Genomic DNA, 19,483 nt, shown 5'->3' with positions numbered 1-19,483 from the left:
GGTGTGGGGTGGTGGGGGGGAGTTTTGGGGGTTGGGAGGGCTGATAGGGGGCGGGAGACTCTGAGCGCTTAAACAACACAATAACAGGAAGCAGTCTGGCGGGGGATTTGGCTAATGGCGAGCGGCGCTGCGGCGGTGGAAAGCGGGGGCCTGCCTGCCAGCGGTCCAGATTTTTCCTGTGCGCCGCTGTCAGGCGGCCAGCATTCCTTAAATGTGGCGTTCAGCGGTGTGCGTTACGGGCGGGCCAGCGCGTCGGCCCGCTGCAGGCAGGCAGGCAGGCCGGGCCGTCCCCCGGGAGGCCCGCATAAGCGCCTGTTTATCTGATGCAATCACTCCCCCCCCCCCCCCCCCCCCCCCCCCCCCCAAATTTGGCGCGGCCCTGTTTTTTTAATCCGGAGTTACCTTCGCTTCAGCCTGGGGAGCGGCGGCTGGCGAAGGCTCTGGCGGGTTTCTCCGTTAGTTTATTCCGTTTCCTTTCGCGCAGAAAACAAGGAGTCGCCGCTGGGGAAGATGGCGAAGGAGGAGAAGGATCACCCGGACGGCCTGGAGGCTCTGCACTGCAAGTCCAGCGCGCTGGTGTCCAACAGCACGGAGCAGGGCTCCACGCTGCGCGACCTGCTCACCACCACCGCCGGCAAGCTGCGGCTGGGCTCCACCGACGCCGGCATCGCCTTCGCCCCCGTGTACTCCACCGCCTCGCAGGTGAGCGCCCCGCCCCGTTACTCTAACCCACATCGGCCTCCCAACACCGCCAGGAAAACACGCTCCCTCTCTCTACACGGGTTCTGTGTCTAACATTCGCCTTTTGTTCTCTCTCTCTCCTCGCCCCTCCCCCTCCCCCTCCCCCTCTCCTCTCCCCGCTGCCCAGACCGGCAAGAGCGGCAGGACCATGCCCAACATCCTGGATGACATCATCGCCTCCGTGGTGGAAAACAAGATCCCGGCCAGCCGGGGCGCCAAGCTGAGCCTGAAGCAGGAAGCCAGCGAGGAGCCCAAGGCCGAGCGCAGGAAGCCCAGCGCGGAGGAGCCCGCGAAGCTCCACGCCGACATCCCCCACGCCTGGCTCTACGAGCGCCGCCTGCTCTGGCTCAAGGACCACCGCAACCCCGCCAACTGGAAGCTCTTCAGGGAGTGCTGGAGGCAGGGGCAGGTCAGTGCTCCCCCGTGACATCACCGCCGGGCTCGCCCGGGATTGGCCGAGCGCGTGTCCTGTATGCACAGTTCCGCTCGTGCACACTTCCTGGGCCGCTCCCCGCTGCAGATGCAGTACAGTCCTCACAGTGGAGCAGAGGAGCAGAGGAAGCAGGCAAACAGCAGTTAGTTATCCACACGGCCCCTCCTCTCTGTTTACCTCCGTCTGAGGCCACAGCGCGCTCTCCTGCACTTCACATCCTGTCCTGTCAGCACTATTCGGCTCCCTTCCTCATATTTTACCTCCCCTTCCCACCCCACAAATCCCCACAGACATTTTGTTTTTTTTAAAAATAGAATTGGACGCCTTGTTTACAGCCTCATAGAAAATTTACACAAAGAGAGAAGGGCTCAGTCATTTAAATCTGGGGAAGACTGCGCAGGAGTGTCTGCGTAGTTTATTACGCGATCTGCTCATTCACAGTTTGTAATGTCGCTGACTGGCTGTTTGGGGAAATGGAATCATTTTGTTCCTGTGAATCTTGGTCTTGGTACAATTTGGGAATTTATTGAGGATTTGAGTGCTCGCTATCGTAAATTAGTAACCTGGTTATAAGTTACATTGATTACAGTTTGCCTGTGTTACCCTTCAACAAATGTCTGCCCAGAGATAGAGTGTGGAATGTGCTAGAATGTTTTATTCGGCTGTAGTTTCATTTTAACTGTGTCCCTGTTTGTACAGCAAGGAGATTTGTGGGCACATTGTTGATGGGAAAGGTTCACCTCAAACCGTAGTTTCACCTTGAACATTAGGCTACATTTTTCTTCTTTTTATATTGTAATATTTTATTCACTAAGGAAGCTGAATCACCTTCATGAATTACTAGAATAGACTACCTGCAGGGAAACACATTTATAATTTTTAATTCTCCATTAATTTTGTTCAAATATTTATTTTGTGTCTGAAAATATAATTGTGTCATTGAAAGTGCCTCCGCTGTGATTTGTGAGTTCACAGTTGTGCTTTTGCATTTCAGCCGGTGCTGGTGTCGGGGGTGCACCGGAGGCTGAACGCCGGCCTGTGGAAGGCCGAGTCCTTCAACCAGGAGTTCGCTGACCACCAAGGAGACCTTCTGAACTGCAAGGACGGGGTGGTCTCCAACTCCGGCATCAAGGAGTTCTGGGACGGCTTTGAGGACCTGACGAGTGAGTTTCCCCCCAAATTACCCGTCTTCCTGAGCTGGGAACCCGGAGCTCTCAGAACGGTTCACTCACTGGTGTTTCCCTGCCCTGGTCTCTCCCTCCAGAGCGACCCAAATCTAAGGACGGGGACACCATGGTGTACCGGCTGAAGGACTGGCCCTCGGGGGAGGAGTTCATGGCGCTCATGCCCTCTAGGTAGGCCGCCTCGGGACAGCTGCTTCGGGTTTTAACGTCTGCAGGCTCTGTGCCTCTCTGTGTGTGTGCGTTCCCTACGGTGACCCTCGTCCCCTCCTGCTTCACAGGTACGACGATCTAATGAAGAACCTGCCCCTCCCCGAATACTCGGACCCCGAGGGGAGCCTCAACCTGGCCTCCCACCTGCCCACTTTCTTCGTCCGGCCGGACCTGGGTCCCCGGCTGTGCTGCGCGTATGGTACGAGATTTGAGCCTGCAGCCCCTCCCGTCACTCTTTGTGCTTTACCTTACATATAACAGGCACTGAGAAAGGCATTCCTGTGAGAACTGAGCTACTGTGTTTGTGTGTGTGTGTGTGTGTGTGTGTGTGAGTGTGAGTGTGAGTGTGAGTGTGAGTGTGAGTGTGAGTGTGAGTGTGAGTGTGAGTGTGAGTGTGAGTGTGAGTGTGAGTGTGTGTGTGTGTGTGTGTGTGTGTTTGTTTGTGTGTCTGTGTGTGAACTTGGGTATGTACCAGGTAGGCTGGAAGTAGAGCCTGTCGATTGATGCTTGGCTCATTAAAGCAGCAGACTGGTGTTTAATGTTTACTTGAATGAAGGTGCGTTTGTGTGCGGTTTGTGTGCGGTTTGTGTGCGGTTTGTGTGCGGTTGTGTGCGGTTTGTGTGCGGGTTGTGTGCGGTTTGTGTGCGGTTTGTGTGCGTTTGTGTGCGTTTGTGTGCGGGTGTGTGCGTTTGTGTGCGTTTGTGTGCGGGTTGTGTGTGGTTTGTGTGCGGTTTGTGTGCGGGTGTCTTTCTTCGGTGCGGCGGTGGATCTGACCCTCTCTCCTCTCTCCCCAGGCGTGGCCGCCTCACAGGAGCAGGACTTTGGGACGGCCAACCTTCACATGGAGGTGTCCGACATCGTGAGCGTCCTCGTCTACGTCGGCGTCGCCAAGGGAAACGGAGTCCTCTCTAAAACAGGTAGGGCCGCCGCCGCCGCCGCCAACCGTCTCCACAGCCCGGTGTCAGCCGGTTTCAGAAAGTAGGTCAGGCCGTTTTCTCCAGGAGAGGAAAAAATTCTTTTTTTTTTTTTTGTGGGAAAGTAACGGTCAGGGTTTCGCATTCCCCCCCCCCCCCCCCCCCCCCCCCCCCCCCCCCCCACCCCCTCGTGCCACAGCGCACAAAAAAGGAAAACATGCCGCAGACGTTAAAGAATTCCTCTAACAATGGAATGTGGACGGCCGGCTGAAGAGAAGCATCTGGAAGGAGTTTCAGGAGCGACTGAGCCCAGTGTAATCTCTCAGCGTACAAGACAAAAAAAAGAGAAAAAACCGCCTCCTTCGTGCTGAAGCAATGCTGACTAAAACTTTAAAACTTGTCCTGAGTTTCACCGAAAACAGACACTCTGGGGAAAAAAACGCAAGCGGCCCCCTAAAATGGCGCATAAACCTGATTTAAATCCCCAGGAGCTCGAAAAGAAGTAACTAAAATCTGGGGGAGAGGGTGGAAAGAAATATATATATATGGAAATGTGCAGAAATGCTAAGGGGATTAGCTGGTTGGCTGTTGAATGGTGGGGGTCTTTTTTTAGACCCGTGTTTGTGTGTGTGTCGTGTAGGGAGATGGGCTCTGCTGTTTTGACTTGTTGCAGCGCCTCAGTCATGTCCTGTCTCCTGACAGAGGAAGCCTTTCTGGAATGTGATACCCCAACCCCCACCCACCATCACCCCCACCCCCACCCCCTCCCCCGCCCCCACCCCAGACTATTTATAGCAGCGAGGCTTTCAGACCTCCAGAAGGAGGGACGGGCATTAAAGCAGGGGCAGACACCACCGCCCCGTCTTCATTGTCATGCATTTTTAAACGCGCCCCCTTCACGGGGAGAGGCGGGCAGAAGCGCCTGTCAGCGGGCTGGCGGTGTCGGGCTGGAGCCGACCGCGCGGTGTCTGACTGCGCGTTTGTCTGCGTGCGTGCGCGTGTGTGTGTGTGTGTGTGTGTGCGCGCGTGCGTGTCATTGCAGGTGTGCTGAAGAGACTGGAGGAGGAGGATCTGGATGACAGTGTGAAGAAAAGATTAAAAGACTCCAGCGAGACTCCGGGAGCCTTGTGGCACATCTACGTGAGCAAAGACGTGGAGAAAATCAAAGAGTTCCTGCACAAGGTTATTTTTAGCTTCATTCTCCCCCCCCCCCCCCCCCCAGTCCTGCAGTGGCTCAGTGACTCACTGAAACGGGACATTCTGTGTCTCCCCAGTCTGTTTGAATGTCCTCGGGACACTGCCTCCCTCCAGACAAAGAATGAATTGGGGACACTTAATTACTCTCCCCCCTCTTGAACTGTAGTCTCCTTTACGAGGCCGGCTGCACAATGCTCTGATCTTCAGGAGGCAGGATTGGCACGCTGGGCCGTCAGAGTCCTGAGTGGGGGCTTGTCTTTCATAGGGAAATCACCAGTCAGCAGTTCTAAGCAGAGGGGGGGTCACGGTGGGCTGAAGTGTATTGAGAGTGCATGTGCATTTGGGCACTTGGCAGCGCTGAGTATTCTGAGGGGGGGGGAGGCGATTTGTCTCGGGGCGGTTCGGCGGCTGGCAGACCCCGCGCTCATCCGCGCGCGCCCGTGCCTTTGGCTTGGCCCGCAGGTGGCGAAGGAGCAGGGCGTGGAGGTGCCGGCGGAGCACGACCCCATCCGCGAGCCGGGCTGCTACCTGAGCAGGAAGCTGCGGCAGCGGCTGCTGGAGGAGCACGGCGTGCAGGGCTGGACCGTGGTGCAGTTCCTGGGAGACTCCGTCCTCATCCCGGCCGGAGCCCTGCACCAGGTCCGCACGCCTGCCGTCTGTCACCTCCTCTCTCTCTGTGTCGCTCTGTCTGATACCTTTCTCTGCCTGTCCCTCTTTCACCCCCTCTCTCTCTGTCTCTCTCTCTCCGCTACATTTCTGTGCCTGTCCACATTTTACCTCCTCTCTCTCTCTGTGTCTCTCTGTCTGATACGTTTCTCTGCCTGTCCCTCTTTCACCTCCTCTCTCTGTCTGTCTCTCTGCTACCTCTCTGTCCCTGTCCCCCTTTTACCTCCTCTCTCTGTGTCTTTCTGTCTCTGTCTCTGCTCCCTTTCACCTTCTCTCTGTCTGTCCCTCTTTCTGCTACCTTTCTCTGTCTGTCCCTCTATCACCTCCTCTCTGTGTCTCTCTGCTACCTTTCTGTCCCTGTCCCCCTTTTACCTCCTCTCCTCTGTGTCTTTCTGTCTCTGCTCCCTTTCACCTTCTCTCTGTCTGTCCCTCTTTCTGCTACCTTTCTCTGTCCCTCTATCACCTCCTCTCTGTGTCTCTCTCTGCTACCTCTCTGCCTATCTCCCTTTCACCTACTCTCCCTTCCCCTCCCCCTCTCTCTGTCTGCAACCTTTCTCTTCCTGTCTCCCTTTCACCTTCTCTCTCTCTCCCACTCATTCTCTCTCTTTCTGCTTTCTCCGCCAGTCCCCCTTTCACCTTCTCTCTGTCTCTATCTCTCTCGCTCCCTCTCTCTCTCTCTCTGTCTCTGTCTGCTACATTCCTCTGCCTTTCCTCTTTCACCTTCTGTCTTTGTCCAAGTGCCTTTCTTTGTCCTCCACTCTGAATTTGTTTGTCTGTTTCGTCCCTTTCTGTTTGTCCTCACTCTCTCTATTTCTCTCTGCTTGGTGGAGTTGTCTGTACTGTGCTCTCCTTTATGCGTATGTCTCTAAATCTACCGGTTGCCTTGGTAACTACTACTCTTGTCCCCTCTTGATATCATGCATCATTCTCCGATAAATTCATCTTTCAGATCTGCTGTAGTTTCCTTCTGAATGTGAGATGAGGATGGTGTGTGTGTGTGTGTGTGTGTGTGGAGTAGCGGTTGTGATGTCTGGAGGAAGTACACTGCAATGCAGCGATAACGCTCTTCTCTCTCTCTCTCTCTCTCCCTCTCTCTCATGCTCCTCAGGTGCAGAACCTTCACAGTTGTGTTCAAGTGATTAATGACTTTGTGTCACCCGAACATGTGGTGCACTCATTTCATTTAACACAGGAACTGAGATCCTCCAAAGAAGAAATTAACTACGAAGATAAGCTACAGGTAAGAGGGCGTTTGAGCTCTTTCTCGCCGCAAATGGTCCCCATTAATTACCAGGCCCGCTCTCCTCCCTCAGCCTTCCCCTCCTCCGCCTGCGTTAAAGCCACTACGCGGGCAAATGGGATGCAGTCCAGCACTCAACCCGCCAGGGTTTCAAGGAAAGAAAGAAAAAAAAAGGCTGGCTTTAGCTATATTGTTATGGCTTCATTTGTTATCAGTCATTCTCTCCGGACAGCTTTATGAAGGTTCCATTTTACGGTAATGGACTCTGTCAGCGGTCACACCGTCCGGTTCCCGGCGAGAGCGAATCGCGCGGAGGGCTCTTTCGCGCGGTTTAGCGTCGCGGCGCCGGCTAGTCATTTTTAAAAGCGTCGGAGGCTGGTTTAGGGGAGTTGTCCGGGATTCATTGCGACCGAAGCCTTTGGTCCTCGCCGTGTTCCACGCACCCTGGAAGCGGGGCGGCCTCCGTCGCGCCCCAGCCTCGCGAGCGCTTCCGCGCGTTGTTGCGCAAGTAAAATATTCCGGATTTTGCGGAGCGCCGGCTGGGCTCGGTAAGTGGGCCAGAGAGAGAGATGAGGAATGATGAAACCGCGCCGCCTCTCCCCTCGCAGAACGCGCCTTTATTTTTTACCGAGCGGCCCGCGTTTCACGCGTCGCGTAAGAGCGCGTTCCCCCCCCCCCCACCCCCGAAACGTGTGAAAGTGATTCATTACTTTGGGAGAGGCGTGCTGGTGCCCGAGCGCTCGGCCCGCTCGAAAAGAGCCGCCCCGCAATTTGGGCCCATTTCCAGCCGCCATTTAGCCCATTACTCCATCCATTCCGGCTCTCTCTCTCCCTCTCTCTCTCCCTCTCTCTCCCCCTCCCGCCGCGGGTGCGGGGGCGAGCTGAAGCAGACCCGTAATGGCTCCGTAACAGCCCGTGTCCCGTTTCCTTTCTGTAGGTCAAGAACATCTTTTATCACTGTGTGAAAAACGCAGTGGGAACATTGAAGAGGTGCTGCACCGAAGAGCAGGACGAAGCAGAAGAGAACTCATGACACTTTCCCCTCGTCGCTGTTGAAGAATGACGCGCGTCTCGGACGTTCTTCATCATCTCACACGAAATATGCACACTAACCTTAGCATCATGAACCTCCAGTGCCAAGCAGACTAAAAAAAAAAACTCTATTTATTTGTTACTGACACCATAGCAGTATAGCCCAGAGCATCAGGATAACTGTGATTCAATGCAAGTGTAAAGATAATCTGCAAGTAACAGCACTGCTGTTCCCTCTAGTGGTTGTTTTTTTTTTTTTTTTTTCGTTTTGTTCGTTCGTTCGTTCGTTCGTTTGTCCTGTTTTTTTCTTTCGTTCTTGTATATTGTTTCAGTGGAAAAATATTCAAATGATGTATTTATTTTTTAAGAGTTCTATGCTATTATGTGTTATAGATCAAATGTAAATGTGACTTGTACAGTTTGCTAAATCGATTCTGAATACCGTTCACTACATTGAGACAGTTACTGTGAGAGGATACGGACACCAGCTATTGCCTGTACTTGGGAATCTTTGCTGAATTGCAGTCCTCATGCCATATCTTTTGAAAATGAACTGCCAAACTATTGTAAACAGTGTAAAGTTATATTATGTAAAGAAAACTACAGGCTAAATGAATAACACAGAACACTTCAGCATTTTATTAAAGAAAAGTATTCGCTGTAAAATGGAGACATTTACAAAAGTTGTAATTTATTCAAGAATATCGTCTCGTTTTGTTAAGATTTACTATGGTGAACTTTTGAAGTTAAATGAAAACAAATAAAAAACTTATTATGCTGTGTAAATATATACATATATACATTCAATGATGTATTTTTTTAAAACATGGCTTGCTTCAATTTCAAATTTTAAAAGTGCAAGTGTTACATGCTTTGTACATTGAAGTTCAAAGGGGTTTTACATTTTCCATTAAAATGGATTTATCAAAGTCGGACTGTGTGCTGTCTTTTGTTGCGCAGTGAAGTGTGGGGGACAATAATGTCTTTGTCGCCGGGGTAATGGATTCAGCGGGAGGCGGGGCTGAACAGAGACGGGGGGAATGCCACCATTGTCCCGGGGCACGTGGGTATCTGACTTATCTGCTTTTTCACCAACCGAGAAAACCTGGCCCGTTTTTTTTTTTTACAATTTAATCTGAAAAACGCGATTTCTCTTGAGGGCCAGATGTTTCTAGTTGTGTTGTAATTTCATAAACTCCAAAAGACCCAGGAAAAGCATTTTGTGGTTAATTATGTGACATTTGATTTTGTTAGATTTCATTTTTTTGTCCTGCCTCTTTTGTGTTTGGCATTCAGAAAAAACCAGAAAAAAAACTGCATTCGAGGCCTGTCTGATTTGGTGTTCACTATATTATATGTATGCACAGATGGCCTTTGGGAACATGGCTGTCCTGCTGCCATTTGTATGTGCTGTGCGCTCCATAATGTTTGGGATGAAGACATTTTTTTTTCTTTATTTGGCTGTGCACACTCAAAGAAATATTTATTTGCAATCAAATAATTCACATGTTGTTATAGTACATATTCTCAGCTTTTAGTAAATGGTATTTTTTATACATTTTAGTTTCACCATGTAGAAATTACAGCACTTTATTTATACATAACCCCCCTATTTCCGGGCACAAACCAACAGTCTTCAGTGTTATTGCCTGGGGGAGGCAGTATCTTGCACATATTGGGAATCCCTTTGCAGCTTGCGCCTGGGATAACTGGTGACTGCAGTTGCCATCCAGTCAGTCTCAACCTGAGGATCAATGAGGGCCTGACTGTTGTGACCGGTTATTTAATGTTGAACGCTTTATGGTGTGAATAACACGAATGTTCAGGTAGACTGTAAAAAGAAAAACAGCCGCAGTCAAATGGGCTACTTCCTCTGTGGCGAATATGGCCGTCTACAATGCTGGTGTCTAGGGATTAAGCCTTGCTTTTTTAGCAGACGCACTGATCCGAAGTGACAGAACTTTATATCCATTTATAAGAGCTGCATATTTTGCTCAAGTAGTTCAGGAACCTTCCCCACGAGCGCAGCGATGGCCCCCTGGTGGGATTTGAGTCTGCAAAGCTGGTGAGGTGTACAGGCTGTTTCTTAATCGCCGCATCACACTATCGCGTGAAAGCAGGACACGTTCATTGTCAGCTGCGTGAAACGCCTTGTTCAGTGCTCTTTCGCAGTCCATCTCGGTATCTAGAAATGATTACCAGGCTCTCCAAATACGTTCTGATGATCAAAAAAGAAACCGCAGAAATGAAGCTTCTGAATTACCCCACCTTCCCAAGTTCAGTATCTGCTGTATAGACATCCCACCAACTAACTGCGAGAAAGATTCGGTTATGTGCAAGTCCGCTTACTATAGAGGAGCTCTGCAGTAAACACGTCTCTGAAATAAAAATGATTAAACTTGGGCATGTTAGTAGCAATCACACCGTGTTTATTTTTTGTGATATTTCCAGATGAAGTCTTTTGAAATACGGGCTTGTATGAGGAAATTGATGTTTACAGTGGCTATACTTTTGGCAGGCAGTGCTCTCTCTCTCTGCAGACATTCTGAAACAATTTTAGAGATCTCACATTTGGCATTTGATTGGCTCGACAGTGTCGTTTTGAGCAACTAGTCAGACCAGAGCTGACATCTGAGAACCGAGACTTCAGTTTGTGACACCAAACTCCCCACGTAAGTTCAGGGTAGTAATTGAGCACTTGTGAAATTTGGCAGGATCTTTTCTCTGAGCATATGGATTCCATATTTAAGCACCTCTTGATCCTGCAGAGGTTAAAAGGCTTGCTCATTTTCTGTTTTTTTAATTCAATTTTCATGCATGATTTTGATTGGCCCAGACAGTTTTTTGAAAGGGCATTCTGACAGTTTAGCAGTTTGCAATGGCAGGTTTAGGGCCATTTGGGACTATGGTCCAAAGCAGGGGTGTCAAACTGAATCCCAACGGGGCCGCAGTGTCTGCAGGTTTCTGGGGTTTCCTTTCAAGCTGCCAGTTAAGGCTGTGAGAACAAGGTGTGTGGATCCCTTAGCCAAGCAATGGCTCATATGGAACAATTGTGTCGAGAGCACCCCAAAAACCAGCAGATGCTGCGGCCCACCAGGACTGAAGTTTCACACCTGTGGTCTAAAATAAGGGAAACAATGTTACCTCTCCAGTGGTTGTACATGTCATGCTCCCCGATTATTAAAAAAATGATTTTCAATATTATTTTTGGCTGATGCTTTTTCCAATGGAACATGCAACCTGAGACTGGCATTGCTCAACGAAGGAAGTACCGTCACAATATAACAACTGATATGTACAATTGTGAATACATAAAATTAATCTGTTCATATGTGCAGCCTTTGCAAACATAATGTCACTATACAAGCTGTTACTTTAAGAGTATTTTCTTGCTTTATATCCCCTGTATAGGCTCTGTGAAACCACTGCTGAATGTTTGAGCCCTTCACCGTTCAGTTTGATTCTGTAGCCAACTCTCAAGGATAACAAATGCATTTATCCGAACACCAATAAGCACTGCATTTGCTGTGTGAATTTGAGATGCCGGAATCATTATTAAATGCATGCGCTGTTACGGGTCTGTGATTTTGTCCTTGCCTGAGAAACCGCGTATGCGCCGAGAGCTCATTTGATTCAGGTCCTGAGGGACGCCGCCCCCAGCCAGTCGGTTCGGTAATTGCGGGCCCGTAAATGGCTGAGGGGAGGATAGAAAGAGGGCTTCGCGGCCGTTTCTCCCCCATCCGCGAGCCCCGCTTTTTAGCAGTCCGCGCACGCAGACGTGTGATTTTCCGAGCGCCTCCGCGCGGCTCTCTGACAGCCTCCGGCCTGATTAATATTCCCCCCAACATCAAAGGGCCGCGCCGCCCTCAGACATGTGACCGCGGCCTGATCCGGCTTCCTGCTCACGGAGCCGTGCAGCGGCGCGCTAAAGGTCCGCGGGAAAGCCTGCCTGCCTCCAGGAGCTTTAATGAGCCTCTCTCTGCAGCAGCCTCTCCTGGGGCCCGGGCCATCGCAGACCTATCGCCAGACTCCCAGCAGCAAGGCTGTCTCCAGATCCAGCACGCACACCGGCTCCAGCGTTGCCGAATTTCTAATCAGCAGCCGTGTACCTTCGTGGGGATATAACCACTCAGTAAACAATAATCACGTATTTAAAAATGAAAATTGGATGCATTAACATCGTACGGCAGGGTTTTTAATTAAAGCTACTCTGTGGTATCACTTTGTAACATTCTCATACTGGTATAAACTGAGGTGAGAAGGCAATTACGTCATTTGAACACAAGAGGGAGAACCAACCCTCTAAATGGGATATTTTGTCACCATCCTTTCGTTTCTGAATCAAATCCATATTACAGCCATGTGTGCAAGAGTAGTTTTGACAGAACTGGTGGATATTTATCTTTTCAGTATGCTAATGAAAAAAAAGCTTTAAAAATTTGCATGGCAAGTAACAAAGGAAATGTCTTACCATATACATGCACTAGATGGCAGTATTTAAACAGTGAAGAGACCTATGCAAGTATTTCATTCTGTTTATAGTCTCAGATTGTCATAATTCTGTTTTTCACCACTTAATTCCAACAGTACTATTTATATCAAACACAGCATGCAAAAGTGGCTTGTTCCTGGTGAATTACACTCTTGTGGGTTCACAAATGTCGATTCAAATTTATATTCAAAAACCCTTCTTGTAGCAGGATCTGAGAAATAAAATACCCTTTTGGGTCTCTAAGATTTTGAACTGGACAAGACACGGATGGGTAATTGAGCTGCTACAGGGTATGCTGGCTTTTCTTCTAACTTAAGTCACTGTGCAAGACAGAAAATCAACTCATCAGGCAAGGCATTGGCTCAGATCAAATGGCAAAATGGCAGTTAGGTGGCCGAGCCCAGTGTGGTGTACTTTTCTGCTTTCATTTGGCATCTCACCTGAATGTGGAATGTCCAATTCGCAAACTACGTACAGTTGTGCCTCTGTTGCCAGCTTTGGAGACTGAAGACAATTAGTGGTTCTCTTCCTAAACACACGGTGCCAGCCAGATGCTTCTTCTCACACCGCAGCTACAAGCGTACACATGCCCAATCGTACACATGCACAGAGAGTAAGCCATGGGCGCCTGTACGGTCAATCGGGGGGGTCAAGCAATGAACACCGCTATCGAATCCCTCCCATATATCCCCCAGCTGGCGGGAAGCCAATTGTGCGCTGCTCCTGCAGGACTACCTGCCACAATCGAGACACTGGCACTGGCTGAGTTCAATCCGAGCCCGTGGCGCTCCCCAACGCATCCAGCACTTTCAACAGGCTGCCCAGCAGCCCAATAACTACAAATTTGAGAAATTTCTTGCATCACCTCTAGGTTAAGTCTCTAGGCTTTTTCATGTTTCTTAAAGTTTTTACTCCTTTTACAGTTATTGTAGTAGCAAAACGATTTTAAAAGTATTTACAGGAGTGTACCTCAGCACACTTACGACATCTTTTGCTTTGTCAATATTTTGTTTTACCATTTATTTTGAATGCCGTTTTAAAAAATATTTCTTTGTCATTACAAGCATAATTTAAACATTTTTTTAAACAATGACTCATACCTGTGATATATATTTGGGGGGGGGGTGCGCAGAGTCATCCTAGTCATCATATCATTCGAAGACAGAAACAAGTAAGACAAATAAGACAGAAAAAAAGATTCGAAAAACAGGGGAAGCCACATTCTTGTCCATACTCCATAAAACTGACAATAAATCCAGAATATTCCCAATACGAGGATTATTTGGAAAAAATAGTCCACTACTGTATGTATTGTCAATTAAAACACATCCCACACTCACCTAGAATAAACAGTTTCATCTTTTTATGTACACATTTCAAAGATCATATACTTACAACTAGCATCATCATTCATGCATCACCAAAACAATGTTACATGTTACAATGTTCATTGTTGTGAGTTGGTAGCACAGGTTTTAAGATTTACAACAAGCAGTAATACAAAACAAACAAAAAGTTCTGATGCACCCTGATTACAGTTTGTAAACCGATGATTAAATTATACATACTCAACATAGCTAATTTGGTTCCCTCTTTATGAGACCAATATGACCCATTCTTTTCATTGGCTCCCAAGCTGCATCACAGCTGCTCTTCTCATTTCTGGCGCTTCTGGCACAAGTTGATTATTTCAGGTAAGTGCTGAAAATGAGCTACAAACCCTGGTGTGTATATATATATATATATATATATATACACATATATGTATTACACGTACATACACACGCATATATACACATATATATAAAAAATATAAACGCACACACACACACGTACATACTCATACATACTAGTATATGGTATATTTGTACTTTTTTCATTCTGCATATTCAAACAGTTACCTGAAAATGTTTTTTTTTGTGTGTTTTAAACATTCACTTTTGTGTCCAACAACTGACTGATTACAGTACAAATTAACTGACTCAAAAGACAAATAAAAAACATTAAAATAATAAAATGAGGTACCACACACACACAGGACCAAACTTGAATATCAAAAAAAAGGAGGGGAGGGGGGAGGAGGAAAAGAGGCTTCATAAGCCGCTTGTGTCAGCCAGGCTTTTGTTAGCGACGGCTCACGAGTGGTTTGTACGTCGGCCTGTGTCTTCGTCCTACGCGCAGGCTAGGGGGGGAGCTGGTGGCGCTCGGTCCGTGCCGAGGCCTCTCTGATGCAGCTCAGCCGAGAGGCCGCCACCTCTCCCGCCATGCAGGCGGCGAGACATTTCCGCGCGGGCGAAAACACGAGCTCTTTTACCACGAGTTTCCCCCCACGGGACACCGACTCTTCCGAAACGACGTCGCCGGGGGACGCAGGAAAGGGGCGCAGAGGTTCCCCCTTTTTTTTTTTAAACCGAAAAACCCACGACGCCCCCCTGGCCGTCGTCTCGAGAGGGGAAAAAAAGGGTCAAGTCTACTTCAGTCTCCTTCCGCTGGCTGTCTCTGGAAATGACGGGACACAAAACGGAGGCGTTCTACGCGGTTCGCTCGGCGCTCGCGAGCTTGCTCCACGCGCGAGCATTCGCACTAGCGCAGGACGTTCGACCCAGGAGGGAGCGCTAGACCGGGAGTCCAGCAAACACCACACAGTACAGATTACGGATGTAGATCACAGTGTTCGTTTTTCTGCCCCTCCCCCAGAGCAGCTCAGCTGTCTGTCCGGAGGGACGGTTTCCACTGCTAAACCTTCACTCAGGTTCCTCTGGAGCTGCACGTCTTCCCACACTCCACCTCTATCTCTGGGCATAGTCTGTCCCAGGTTTCTAGAGCTATTATGAGAAATCTGAGCTGAAACCAGCCAATAATAACAATAATAATAAAAACAAAAATTAAGAAGTGAGAGATGAAACCATCAATGCCAGCCAGTCCTGGCTTTGAGATGGGAACCTTTCATAAAGCCGGAGAACTTTCATCAGTCCCTTTTTATTCAAATATTTTTCAGGACCTTATATTATAGAAATATTCAAAGGCACAAATCTGGCAAAAGATTTTTCACAAAATAGCTGCAGTACCTAGGGTAACCACTGGAGGGGGACAGAAACAAAATAATGAAAAACAAATGACTTCTAAGTTCAGTCACTTGAGCTGCCCCTGCGGAAGCGCCACAGGGACGCCACTGAACACTTCTGAAAGGCGGCGCGTCACCACGACAGCGCGGTCGCCTGTTCTCGGGTGGGTCTTCCTTTCGTTAGCGTTTTAGCGCGGGCTACGGCTTGTCCCTGTCCAGGAGCTCCTGCAGTTCCTGCTGGATGTCCTCAGGCAGCTCCAGCGCAGGGAGGTCCTCCAGCGAGATGTCCTGAGTCGGCATTTCCAGGGGCGGGAGGTGCGGGATGGGAATGTCCTTGGTCTTCCTGTCCTCGCCCGGCTGCGGCAGGACCCAGAGCTCGGACTTCTCCACGAAGTCGGCGTCGGCATACGGCTCCCTCTTCAGCCGGACGTTCTCCGCCTTCAGCCGCTGGTTCTCCTGGGTCAGCTTCTCGTTCTCGGCCAGGAGGAAGTCCACCAGCTTCCTGAGGTCTGCGATGGCCGTCTCCTGCTCCTCCAGCCGCGTCTTGTCGTCCTTCAGGGCCTTGCTGCCGGGGCAGGGGCAGGGCTCCGGGGGGGCGCCCTTGTTCTTCAGCAGGTACAGCCAGGTGTCGTACTCGCGATCGCCGTCGCCCGGAGCGCGGCGGTCCTGCGTCGGCCCGGGGGCAGCGCCGGCGGTGGCCTGCAGGGAGGCCGGGGGGCTGAGCTCGGGGACGGCGGCGGCGGTGGCGGGGCCGCTGTGGGTCCCCCGGGGCCGCCCTTCCCGTTTGGCCCGTTTCCACCTCTCCTCGATCAGCCGCTGCTGCTTGACGTGGCTGTCCCTCTGGAGCTCCAGTGACAGGTGAGCCTGGGCAGCACACACAGCACGATCACACCAACAATCTCAACAACTCAGAGGGAAAGGCCAGCCGCAATACCAATAAGTGTTGGTGTACTGAATCATTTTCCAACTTCAGCAAGAATCACTGCGATTCAGTTTTGGTTTCTGGATTACATTTTTGCTCTTTACTTGTATTTCTACAGAAAACATAGTACAGCTTCTGGTGTCCAAATGACGGTAGGTGCTTTCATATCACCACTAACAGGTGCTTTTAATATGTATAGCCTCTTTAATTCATACAAGTTTAGAAATGCAAGTACAAGTTGTCATTTTTGCATTAATATATTGATTTCTCACTTTTATAAGCGAGAAAGCAATTTAGTGTAAAATGAAATAGATAAAAAACAACATTATCGTACAGTCATATATTAGAACCTTGACAATTCAGTGACAGTGAACCGTTCACAAACTATTTAATAGTGGAGCTCTCGCTGTCATTTCTCAGGAACAGAAAATGTTGCACATTTCAGTTAGTCAAAAAAGCTGTGAAGAGCCTTGTTCCAGCTGTTTAAAGAAAGTGTCATAAGTAATGTGATATACTGCCACATGTCTGGTTCTGAATGAAGACCCGAAGAGTTGATTATGTCAAAATTACGAATTATGTGTAAACTATTTGATGAGGAGTCAACAGCATTGCTGTAAGTCTCCTGAAGACTACACCCAGTGTTTGACTAGTCTTCCTGGGTATCAGTGAGAGCAGCTGTATCTCAGTCAGAGCAATCTGACCTTCCACTATCCTCTCCACAGTACAAACAATACACTCGCGACGGTCATACCTGTTCACAGTGTGTTAGCTTCATGGCCTCCTTCAGAAGGTCTGCAATACAGTGGGGGGAGGGGAGGGAGGGGCGCAAGACCTGAATTATAACAGCATTTTCACCCCCCCCCCCCCACACATCATCAAATATTTGCCAACATTTCAAATGATTGTCCAAATGTTCACTTGGCGATAACATTGCACAACAGAAGCTATATCGAGCTCAGTACTAAGTCGTCAAAGATGAAGCTACAGGTTACTGGGTGTTCCTCAACACTCACTGATTACACAACTCCAGATGAAAGAATCAAGAGCATTCTTGGAGAGAATTACTATTGGCACTGAACTTGGCCAAATCATTCCTGACTTGAAAAAGGACAGTAATTTAGCAATACCGTAGCTTCTGCCTAAAGGCCCATTTCCACAGCAACACGTGTTTACGGAGCCTGTTATTGCATGTTACACTTCATGACACATTAAGGAAGCGGCCTTTAATTAATATATAATGCAGGGGTCCCCAACCCTGGTCCATGTTTCAATTTTACTTCCTAAAACAGTACCTTGTAACAATGTGCATGTCCAGTATTAAAATGAATCACCTCCCCAACCCCCCATTTTTGTTGTACAGGTGTCAGCTCAGAAAAAAGCTAGAAAAAAACCTTGGATTGTTTAACATTGAAACAGCTCACCTGCAGCTTTCCCATGACATGCAATGGCTTCTTCATATTTGCCCACTGCCAGCAAACGGTCAGCCTTCCTGCTCTGCTGATGGGCCTGTGCGAAGGGGAGCCGTTAAAAACACACGATCCACACGTCCAACCCTAACTATCTCACTGTGGACTCTACACACAGACCGTTAAACTTGACCGTAAGAGGTCAACGATAAAGGACAGAGTGTGATAAAGGCTAACTTGGTGTTTACCAAAAATACACAGACATGAAAGGTCAGAAAAGGGCAGTCCCGAAGGCCGCCTTTACGAACTGCTTCCTGTAAGTGATTTACACATTATAACTGGCTAACAAATCACTACCACGTAGCTTCTTGACGAAAATCGTACTGTGTGATCAGTAACCACCAGAGATGACCATTTAGCCAGCTAGCCACTAACAAGTATACATTGTACTTTAGCACACCAGCCGACCTTACTTCTTCATATATATAAAACTTGCATTCAATTCAGCTAACGAACGCTAACTAATTAGCGTCGTTAGCCGACTAGGCACAGCGAAATGAAGTTAGCTGTATGATAGATAACGCCAGCAAGGTAACGTTAGTCTAAGTGTTCTCAAAATCAATGAATGATTTGTAGTCTACGTTAGGCAGTTAATGTTTTATCGCTAGACTGATAGTGATATGCCTCTCTAATGTAGCGCCAATGCTAACTCAGATAAACACAATCCAGTTAAAGTATCAAACTATTATACCAAAGTGTCATACAAAGACTGAGAATATGTTCTAATTTCACGTTGTCTATACAAATGTCATAAATATAAGACATAGCTCTAAAAGCTGGTAAGCAATCAAGCAAACGCTAATGTTGGCTCTGTATCCATTCACGTTACCTAGCTAGTTAGCTAACGCGCTAACCGGGAAGCCGTTTTATCGCTAGCGAAGCCAACTTGCTTGTGAGCCAACGTTACAGTCCAGCTCGCAAGTAAGCTGGCTAGCTGGTCTTTGCTGCCCAAATCTTTAGCTCTATAGAAATAACGTTATCGACAAATTATCATTAACGTCAACGTTAGCTAGTTAAATTAAAATAACCACAACACTATAACAACTGAATGTTTGGCTGTTAGAATTAGCCAGCTAGCTATCAAAATGAGCAGCAATGTGTAGCCACGTTAGCAAACAAGCTGTTTAGCTATCGTATGCCAACTGTCACATAAACAAACGCAAACTTACGAGGTTAAGAGGACTTTCCACCACCTCCATTTGGATATTCTTCACGAATATAAACTACATGAGATACAAGGCTGTTCCTCGTTGACGGTCATCGGCGCCTCTTTTCAATTCCGGGACCAGGTCTTCTGGTTCTGCCGGACTTCTCGGTGATTAGCTAGCTGGCTACTGGCTAGCTAATATTTGGGTAAAAAAAAAAGAACCACAACAACTTCCCCGAACGAGTAGCCGAAGTCCACAACAACCAGATGACGCAATTCAGACGCATTCTGTGAAAGTCTCGCGATAGCTAGCTCAGCGTCGCCATCCGATGGTTACTGTGAGTAGTGATGTGAATTGGTCGGCTCTGCAATGAGAGAAACATTTATCACAGTGTAGGTAAGTAAATGATACGTCCACAAGCTAATATCTTTAACATTTTATACTTGTACTCTGAAAACTTAAATAAGGCGACCTGTAAGATAATGTGCTCGATTTTATCTCTTGCATAGAAATGTATATGCTGCATAGTGCGTACCACAAGAGGGAGCTCTTGTCAAATAAACACTACTTATCACGTTTGCGCAGGTGCGAGCTGATGCAGTACATATTGTATTATTCTATTCAGGCCAGTTTTACTTAGAATCGCATGCATTTAAAAATAGTACCAATAAATTGCATTTTTATATTGAAAACTATGGGAATACATGAGCTTGATTGAACTGGTCTATTTCAGGTTGTGCAAGAAGGGTTCACTGAGCATATTGAGTTGTTCTC

The 19,483-nt window shown here is 48.3% G+C and overlaps 2 protein-coding genes across 5 annotated transcripts in view; one reads left to right on the top strand and one right to left on the bottom strand.

Moving 5' to 3' along the window:
- jmjd1cb (jumonji domain containing 1Cb) overlaps window positions 1–8,549 on the top strand; it is a 104,094-nt gene extending 95,545 nt beyond the window's left edge. For all 4 annotated transcript variants that reach the window (XM_035403271.1, XM_035403270.1, XM_035403269.1 and 1 more), the window contains 10 exons: window positions 485–702; window positions 869–1,150; window positions 2,169–2,337; window positions 2,439–2,529; window positions 2,637–2,767; window positions 3,363–3,485; window positions 4,525–4,664; window positions 5,142–5,318; window positions 6,454–6,585; window positions 7,523–8,549. In XM_035403271.1, the coding sequence (XP_035259162.1) occupies window positions 485–702; window positions 869–1,150; window positions 2,169–2,337; window positions 2,439–2,529; window positions 2,637–2,767; window positions 3,363–3,485; window positions 4,525–4,664; window positions 5,142–5,318; window positions 6,454–6,585; window positions 7,523–7,618 (1,559 nt within the window). In that variant the 3' untranslated portion in view covers window positions 7,619–8,549. The remainder of the gene's footprint in view (window positions 1–484; window positions 703–868; window positions 1,151–2,168; window positions 2,338–2,438; window positions 2,530–2,636; window positions 2,768–3,362; window positions 3,486–4,524; window positions 4,665–5,141; window positions 5,319–6,453; window positions 6,586–7,522) is intronic.
- Window positions 8,550–13,450: 4,901 nt separating this feature from the next.
- nrbf2b (nuclear receptor binding factor 2b) lies at window positions 13,451–18,967 on the bottom strand. The gene is made up of 4 exons (XM_035407017.1): window positions 18,731–18,967; window positions 17,517–17,601; window positions 16,847–16,887; window positions 13,451–16,037 (listed from the first exon to the last, which is right to left on the bottom strand). The coding sequence occupies exons 1-4, from the start codon at window positions 18,758–18,760 to the stop codon at window positions 15,372–15,374; spliced, it is 822 nt and encodes a 273-aa protein (XP_035262908.1). The 5' UTR covers window positions 18,761–18,967; the 3' UTR covers window positions 13,451–15,371.
- Window positions 18,968–19,483: the final 516 nt, after the last annotated feature.

Source organism: Anguilla anguilla, chromosome 2 (assembly GCF_013347855.1).
Source record: "Anguilla anguilla isolate fAngAng1 chromosome 2, fAngAng1.pri, whole genome shotgun sequence".
Lineage (NCBI taxonomy): Eukaryota > Metazoa > Chordata > Actinopteri > Anguilliformes > Anguillidae > Anguilla > Anguilla anguilla.
This window is presented reverse-complemented; position numbering and strand designations above follow the sequence as displayed.